This window comes from Microtus ochrogaster, linkage group LG5 (assembly GCF_000317375.1).
Source record: "Microtus ochrogaster isolate Prairie Vole_2 linkage group LG5, MicOch1.0, whole genome shotgun sequence".
Taxonomy (NCBI): Eukaryota; Metazoa; Chordata; class Mammalia; order Rodentia; family Cricetidae; genus Microtus; species Microtus ochrogaster.
In genome coordinates, this window is record NC_022031.1 from 51,143,846 (window position 1) to 51,153,029 (window position 9,184).

General features: G+C 44.5%; 1 protein-coding gene across 1 annotated transcript in view; it reads right to left on the reverse strand.

Moving 5' to 3' along the window:
* Positions 1 to 9,184, reverse strand: part of Svep1 (sushi, von Willebrand factor type A, EGF and pentraxin domain containing 1) — a 157,199-nt gene that overhangs the window by 45,269 nt on the left and 102,746 nt on the right. The window contains exons 26-29 of the mRNA XM_005362216.3: positions 7,085 to 7,286; positions 4,529 to 4,704; positions 1,869 to 1,993; positions 679 to 802 (exon numbers count right to left, since the gene is read on the reverse strand). Of these exons, the coding sequence (XP_005362273.1) occupies positions 679 to 802; positions 1,869 to 1,993; positions 4,529 to 4,704; positions 7,085 to 7,286 (627 nt within the window). The remainder of the gene's footprint in view (positions 1 to 678; positions 803 to 1,868; positions 1,994 to 4,528; positions 4,705 to 7,084; positions 7,287 to 9,184) is intronic.

The window sequence follows — 9,184 nt, forward strand, 5'->3', positions numbered from 1 at the left end:
TATTTTTAAAGGGACAAACAACATTGTGGGACAGAAGCACACCAGTAATTGTCTAAAGCCATGAATTCCACAACACTTTTCAAATTAATCCATTGTTTTTTGGAAATAGTTTGGATTATCCAGAGGGAATGTCCAGAGTGAGGATGAGGATGGGCATTGGTTTATGTATTTCACAAAAGTATTCCCATCTCAAACAGGAACCTAGGGATTTGGCGATTATTATAAACAAAGAGAGGCCTGGAGAGATGGCTTGGTGGGTAAGAGCCCTGGTTGCTCTGTAGAAAACCAGTTTCAGTTCCCAGGACCCACACTGATGTTCACAACCACCAGGCACTGGTGTGGTGCATAGACATACGTGCAGGGAACACATATGTATAAAATTAAAGATCTCGAAAAGTAAAAACAACACAAACTCAGAAATCCCCATCCATCTTTGAAAACTTATTTTATCTTCACCCAAATATCCTGCCCAATTACTTTGTAGTCTGCTGTGCAGAAATAATGTCAATAATCAAAACACCCTTTGGATGAACATGAGGTAGAGGTGAATTCCAGTTAAGGGGCCAGCTGACAGGTGCCACGATGCGGTTCCAAGAGAATTCTGAATTACGTGCTTTCGACAGAACATTCCAGAAAAGCCAAGACATGGCAAAGTTGGTGTAAGAGAGAAATCCTCACCAGAACAGAATATGCTGCTGGAGTCAACTTTCACCTTCCCCGTGATTCCTGACAAGAAATCAGGCCAGGCTAACACATTTCCCCGACTGAGTTCCTCTGGGCAGGAGCTGGCCAGTGACTTCACCTGTGAGTTTAAAACATGCTTTTAGATAAAACTTCTACTAACTTGCAGCTTGCACATCACACTTCACCCTGTTGAAAAGTCACAGATGGCTGTGGCAGAGGCAGAGAGAAACATGTCCTTGTCTAGTATGATTGCAAAGGCCACAGGAAATTTCCCTTCTTTATCCAATCCCCACGATTAGGTCTTCCTAGTATTTCTTCTACTTAAAGACTCATGGTTGCCTGCAAATTCTGAAATCCTTTGCATAAAGTTTCTTGTCTAGATGTTAAGGTTGGTTAAGCCATAATTTTTTTCAAAAGCATAAAGCTTGTGTGTGCATGCACACACACACCACCTGTGTGCAGGTGCTTGAAGTGACCAGAAGAGGGCATCATATTTCTGTAGCTGGAGTTGCAGGCAGTTGTGAGCTGCCTCCCATGGGTTCTGGGAACTGAACTTGGGTCCTTTGCAAGAATCGCAAGTGTTCTAGACCTCTGAGCTATCTCTCCAGCCCCATCTATCAGCATGATTTTTGAGAGTAAATACTTATCAAACCATAGCTGTGGAATAAACAATCCCACAGGCATGTAGGTGGTCTTTTGTCAATGTTGTAGAACTCTTTTACATAGATGTCTTTCTCTCTCCTTCATAGTTAAGAAAAATGAAGGATAAAGAGATGGAACAACATGATCAAAGTCATCCCAGAAAGATTGGGTTGAGCTATGCTTGGATCTCAGGCTGTTTGGATTCAATACCCACTTGACGTACAAATCTGTTGACATCTGTGAATGTTCTGACACCTGTATTCTCAAAATAGTCTCTAGGCTCTTTCCATCTAAGAAATGAATATTCCATAAGATACACATCTCCATTTAAATGTTAGAACATCACTAAGAAACTAAAAGGGTCATGACCGGAAATCACTGTAGATAACATCCGCCTAACAGACCACGCTCTCCAAGATCAGTCATAAATCTTGCTAATTAGGAGTTTACGAATAGATAAGGTCATCATTAGACTATTCGTGGTTTTGCTAGGTTTGTACCTGTGTATCTCATTACTGTCATACACTGAAAATGGAATTGACCTGCTGTGGAGACAGGACATAGTCCCAGAGGTTGAGTTGGCTTATGGAGCCCACAAAAGACTCAGCTGGGTTGAATCCCTCTCCTTTTTTGTCTTGCTCTTGCCCAAGAACTAAGGCACCACCACCTAGAGAGAGAGAGAGAGAAAGAGAAGGGGGGACGCAGCATGAGAATAAAGAAGAAGAAAACTGGCCTCATGGTTTCTTGTTCCCCAAATGCTAATGTCACAAAAGGATAGGTAACACGACTGTATGCCGGTGTCATCAAAGCTCAGTTATGGAACTTTACTGCATGGCCTAGCAACACGGACAGATTGAAATCACGTTTGTGTCAACGTCACAACACAAACAAATGGAGGGTGAGCCCCATCAGGCTCCCTGCCTCTGATCTCAGAGTTTCTTACATCTTGGATGCCTTTACCCTTTTTCTTGTCTAGCCAACTACACCTCAGCCATCAGTGAAAGCTCGGTGAATGTGGCAGGCACTTATGCAGCGCCTAATGATGCGCCGGCCGCAACACCAGGGTTGGAAGTGCACGGGTGTGAAAACAGCAGAAAGCTTTTCTGCCTGCGAGACTGTAATTCTAAGAGATGATATGAACACAAACCCCTTTTCAGTATAGCTCGGGGAGTACAAACATGGAAGTATTCAGAAAGGAAGACCTGTGGGGGTGAGGGAGAGGGGGAAGAGGGAGAGAAGTGGTTACGAAGACATGTTTGACTAAGGGTTAGTTTTATTCAGATAAAAAATGCAGTTTCAGGGCAAAGGAGTAAAATACCAGAAGGACTACAACAATATGATGTGTTTTCACACACACACACACACACACACACACACACACACACACACCCCTTATCACTTCATTCTCACCATGCCTGGGATGACTGCTCCACTTTAAAGGGCATTAACTTTAGGATGAAAACCTCAATTGTTTTCTTTTAATTAATTTTTTAAAATTTATTTTACATACCAACTACAGTTTTTCCTCCCTCTTCTCCTCCCATCTCCTCTCCCCACCTCCATTCTACCTCCCTCCCCCATCCGCTCCTCTTCCTTCTCCATTCAGAAAGGGTAAGGCCTCCCATGGGAGTCAACAAAGCATGGCGTATCAAGTTGAGGCAGGACCAATGTCCTCTCCCCTGCATCAAGGCTGAGTGATGCATCCCACCACAGGGAACAGGAGAACCTCGGTTGCTAATCTGCCCTACAAAACTTTGTATGGTTGGCCACGACCCTTTTCTACAGGCTCGAGCAGGGCACAGAACATCTTCTTGTCTCATCTGCATTCCAGATTTTGCCATTTGGTCTTCGTTTAGTTCGTTTAACGAAGCCTAAATCTCTTCATTGGTCAACATTTGGCTAGCCTTAGGACTCAGGAAAAACACCTCCTTAGCCTTCATTAGCATCTACTCTACCCAGTTCCATGACTGTGGGCTGTCATGGAGCTATGTCCCGTTCCTCAACAGTGATTACTTCAGTTTGAACTGCATGGGATTACGGATCCAAAACATATATCACCCCTCTACCATCACTTAAAGCCTTTTAGAGCGCGGTGATGACATGAGTTTTTGCTTACCATTAGATATTCAGTACTTTCATGAGTGTTGACCTTACTTGGGGGCAGGTTCTCAGTACATGTTCTCTGTTGTCATAAATAAATGAATTTTAATGCCATTTTCTATTATCTTTTAGTATTATAAAGTAAAAAAAGAAGGGGCATAGCTCCTAAACTACAAATTAAATATCTGTTTTGCGGCCCTGCAAAGGCGATCTCATCACATTTCCATGAGGATTGATCTTTTGTTATATAATTATTATATTTACCTTGGTTCAATATAACTTGCTTCTAGAAGATAATCATTCATTTTTAATATTTAAGTTACTTTAGTTGATTTTTATTTTACCTACTGTTTTTTTAAAATATTTATTTATTTGTTATATACACAATATTCTGCCTGTGTGTATGTCTGCAGGCCAGAAGAGGGCACCAGATCTCATTACAGATGGTTGTGAGGCACCATGTGGTTGCTGGGAATTGAACTCAGGACCTTTGGAAGAGCAGGCAATGCTCTTAACCACTGAGCCATCTCTCCAGCCCCCTTACCTACTGTTTTTAAGTATTGGAAACGAGGAAAGTGAAGGATAATGACATCTACACAGCTCTTCCATGGCGGTATCTACACAGGTCAACTTTCTTGCCAAGGAAGTCTTTGGTAATTTTCAAATGAAAGCTCCCTGAATATTCGAAGTGACTTCAGAGGAAAGAGTTCTACCTGAGAAAGGACACAAAAGCTGGAAAATGTGCCATGTCTCAGCTTAAATACACAGTCCCAAAACAAAACAGAAAGCCCCTCAAAAACAGTAAGCAAGCAAGGAGGGTCCATCAATAACCAATCACTTCCTCAGAAGACAGCTTAATAAACACTCTTAGCTCAGCTTGCTTCTTGGTCAAACCAACATCCCCAAAGGCATTGCTTACACAGCCGTGCACTTCGCTCGGGAAAAGGGTCTGACAGCTATAGTCTAGACAGCTGATAGTTGGTGAGAGACATAACTGTGGATCTTTGTAAGCATTGACCACACAGCTGGCCAACGTCACGTCTGTGTAAGCACGGCTGCCTCCAGAGTCTCACACACACGTACTCATTTTACTAAAACATACCAGGTATGGCTTTGCCAATGGAGAGGCCGGTACCACTGTCAGATAATTTCCCATCGATATAGACCCTCCAGACTCCTCCAATGCTTGTCCATGTGATTGCAATATGATGCCAAGAGCCATCGTTTACGGAGGGGCAGTTGGTGATCTTTTCTTTTCCATTCACGTAAAGGACCCAGCTGTGGAGAGAAAGATTCCAGGGAATATAGTCAATGGTCACCCTGTTCTTTCCCTGGGGCATGTTACACTTTATCTCGTGTGTGTATTTGTGTGTGCGTGTGTATGCACGTGTGAAGTAACTTGTGTAATCCATTAGTCATTCCCCCCCCTCCATCTCATAATATTTTAGAAGCATAACATTTGAGTTACTAATTACACTAAATTCTAGCTCAATCAATGTAAACACTGATTAGTGAGAAAAGTCTTAGGATAAGCCAAGATAATTGAAACAATTTACTGCCCTTTGGAATGTCAAGAAGGAGCAGGAGCTGCTGAAATGTCTGAGAGCCTTCCTCGAGAATAGGTGTTTTCCAAAACCAGGAGCAAACTTCTGATATCCATAGGAAGATAGTATGTTTCAGGGCTTCTACTATCACCTGGGTATCTGTGTTCCCTCAAAAACTGTGTGTTCAAAGTCCTAACCAACAATCTGTCAGTATAAGAAGAGAGGCCTTTGGCGGTGACCAGGTTCTGAGCACAGGGCCCTCTGAACAGGATTACCGTAGCTTCAGAAGACGTCAGAAGGAACCAACCCCTTGCTGCCTCAGCCTTTGAGGGCACAGGAAGAACATTCCTGGGGAGACTCTGGGAACCAGCAAGGGGCTCTTCCAAGTCACTGATTCCGCCACGACCTTGATCATAGGCTTTTTATATTAGCCTGAACAGACTAAGGCAGTTGTCAAACTGGTCATAAGGAAACCCAAATACATCCACCCAAATAAAAGGACCAAAAGAAGGTTACAGAGACCCCACCACTCAGGGGAGCCGTGTGAAGACAGTAAAGAGTGGAAAGTGTCCAAAGGCAAATGGAGATGATGGTGGAAAGCGGAGGGGGAGAATCAGTCTTCTCAGGCACTAGCAGCAGCATCCACAGGAGAGGAACATTCCTGCCACACTGTTTCTGTTCTACATGTTTTCCCTTGCCTCTCTCTAGCCAAGCAGGCAACAGTTCATCTCTTTATGTACGTTTTACCTCAAGTGTTGGCCAATGCCTTGATTGTTTTTCTCCCTGAGAGTTGAAGTTCACTAAGAAGACTTGTGTTTGATGAGATTTCTGCTAAAATAATGAGAGTCCCCTAGCTTGAGAAGAAGAAAGGTTCCAGTTGGTAGGGCCCATGAGAAGTCCCACAAAAGACCACCAGTCACATACGGAGCAAGCAAGAACGCTTTATTAATTCCAACATGTTGGGGTAGCACGTGGTGACCACAACAGAAACCCACAGGCTCCTTTTAAACCAGATTAAGGGAATTCCAGGGAGGAGAGATTAGTCTGGGGGCTGATTGGTGAGGGGAGAATAGTCTGGGGGCTATAGTGGTAAGGAATTTTCCAGCAGGAGGGTAGGGAAAGCTATCTTTAGTTGTCAGGAGACTGTGATCACCTGCTGAGCCAGCAGAAGGTCAAGGGTGCACCTGTTGATTGGTTGCTCCTGAGTTGTGGTTTTCCTTGAGAACTGTTTGCTTAGCTCCAGCCACCTCCAATAAACCGAAACTAAGGCCTGGTCCCTGGCAGGGGCTATTAGAAACCTGTCATGGCTGTGATCTGGCACCCCGGCCCTCACACTGGGAGGTTCATTAGGCCAACGTGATGGGTGAACCTGAGAAGAAAGGGCCCCGCCGCGGAACAAGGGCTGGACTTGCAGCTTCACTGAGGAAGGCAAGTGTGGGAAAGAGTGGAGGGTCCTCATAGGACGACAGAAGCTAAGCCGGGGGGGGGGGGGGGGGCAGCTCCACATGACTAGTGTGGACAGGCCACCAGTGGTGGGGGCTGTCCAAGTTCGTGGCTCATCAGCAAAACCCTAGATACAACTGGAATGACTTTACAGACAGTGTAGAGGGAAGGACTCTGGACTTAGGTTCAATTGCTCTAAAAGGAATACAGAATGCCCGCCCCCTTGGACCCGTGAGGCTGTGCGCTGGTTCTTACCCAACACACCTGTCTCCCACAGACAAGTGTTGCTGATGACCCTAATCTTTGGATGTCCTGTTAGATAAAAAAGAGCATCAGTCTCTTGAGAGTTAGACCTGACCTTCCCAGGAGATGACTTGTAGGGGCATGGCAAATTATTTAGGCTTTTTGAAATGTTGTTTTGCTGTCTATAGAAGGGGCAGTGTTTCCTCTGGGATTTCTTAAGATAAACTAAAACAATACCCATGACAACACCCATGCTTGTTTTCCCATAGAGCTTATTTAGGAGTTCTAGCTGACTGCTGTCAATCAATCCTCCAAGTAACCTCGTTCCCAACCCCAGTGTCAGAAGGTGAGCCCTATGCAGGATTCAGTTCTAACCTGGTGTCAGGAGAAGCCTTCCCCGCCACATCCATCCTAACATTTCTGCTTACCCATTATAATCGGTCAGGAGGAAGGTGTTGTCTTTGTCGCCGTCAAGAGCGTAGGAGATTGGCGTCCCATAGTTGATGACGTCAGAGGATCTCATCCAGAAGGCGCAGGTGACAGCAGGGAGAGACGGAAGCACTCCATCCAGAATGACATACCCATAGATGCCAGACACTTCAAAATCCAGGTTAAAGCCTGAAGGCTGTTCTGCAACAAATAAGGAGGGTGTGCAGAAGGTGGCATTCCTGTGCACTTCCAGCTGTCTGGGGAAAGCAGTGGGCAAGAAGCTCCAAAGAAGCTAACTATGAAGATGTTGAGCGGAAGTGATTTCAAAATTAAGCAGAGAGTTCTTATGAAATATACGTATTTAATCTCTATATATTTAACTAGTGTGTAGATATAATAACAGCTGTGCAAGGGAGCAGAAGAACAGGGTTGTAGGGGTAGAAAGGCTGAGAGCTGATAAGGGAGTGGACTCTGATGGGAAGGGCTGTGGGGAGTGAGGGGTTGGGGCTACAGAGGAGGGAGAGGCTAACTCAAGGGCAGCATCTGCCCTCACGCAGGCGTCTGCCTTTTCCATAGCTGACGAACAGCTCAGTTCTTCCCCTGTTCAGCTCTGCAAAGCCTGTTCTATCACAAAGACTTCTGTCTTCTGTGTGTGGGGGGAAGGGGAGGAGATTAGCATTGATTTATTGCCTCTCTGACCTAGCTGTCTCTCAGTCTTCATTGCCTAAGCCACATGGCTTTTAAAAGTATCCTTTCTAGACACATGGAAGAGATAGAGATGATAATTAGAAGTTCACAGTCTCAGAGATGATACTCATTTGGTTCATTTGCTTGAGGTCAACTCCATTACATGTTAAATATGGTTAATAACAGCACACACACAATTCCAAATGGCTGAGAGAACACTTTAATCATTCTCCCAACAAAACATACGAAGCAATTGGGGTAATAAATAAAACTAGATTGATTCAAATATTCTACATCGTATTCATAAGTCATAACGTGCTCTTCATAGTCCAATAAATTTATGTAACTGCAAATTTTCAACTCTCTATTGTGAAAATTCCATTAAAATGAACAAGATTGGGGTTGGGGGTGAGAGTATAGTGCAATGGTTCTCAACCTGTGGGTCACAAGGTTGCCTAAGACGATTGGAAAACACAGGTCTTTAATCACGGTTCATAACAGTAGCAAAATTACAGTTATGAAGTAGCAATGAAATAATTTTATGGTTGGGGGTCCCCACAACATGAGGAACTGTATTAAATGGCTGCAGCACCAGGAAGGTTGAGAACCACTGGCTTACTGGGTCAAGTGCCAGCTTATGCAAGCTTGAGGACATGATTTCCCAACCGTAGCACCCACATAAAAACTCAGACAGGGTGGCACATCTATAATCCCAGGGTTGGGAGGCAGAGATGGAGGGATCACTAGTACTCATTGGTTTGCCAGTCTAGACAGTGAGCTCATTGGTTTGCCAGTCTAGACAGTGAGCTCATTGGTTTGCCAGTCTAGACAGTGAGCTCATTGGTTTGCCAGTCTAGACAGTGAGCCCTTGGTTCAGCGAGAGACTCCATCTCAAAAAGAAATAAAGTGGAAAGCCATTGACATTGATTTCTGGCTTCTACTCTCACATACATGTACACACGCATACACACACCTTCAAGAGCACAAAGAAGGAAGACAAGGAGAAAGGAGGAGGAGACATAATAACTGAACAGCTGGTGTGTGGCAGAGCCTGGGTGCATGCAGGTTAGAAGGGAAACATGGAAGGATCTGTCAATGGCTTTCTGCATTTCCCTCCTAGATGCCTAAGCTTCAGTTTCCCCATCCACACTGTTGGGGATAAGGACACAGTATCCAGCTTATAGATGGCCATGAAGGTGAAAGAAGGGCCAGGTGATTAGCAGAGCTTCTGGTGTGTGGGCAGTACATGGCATAGGCCAAAGTTGGCCCTGTTCTATAATTATTCTAAATAATGCTATCAGTCATTCTGAGATCATACACACCTGTCTCACGCCCGAGTTCATACACACCTGTCTCACGCTTGAGTTCATACACACCTGTCTCACGCTTGAGTTCATACACACCTGTCTCAC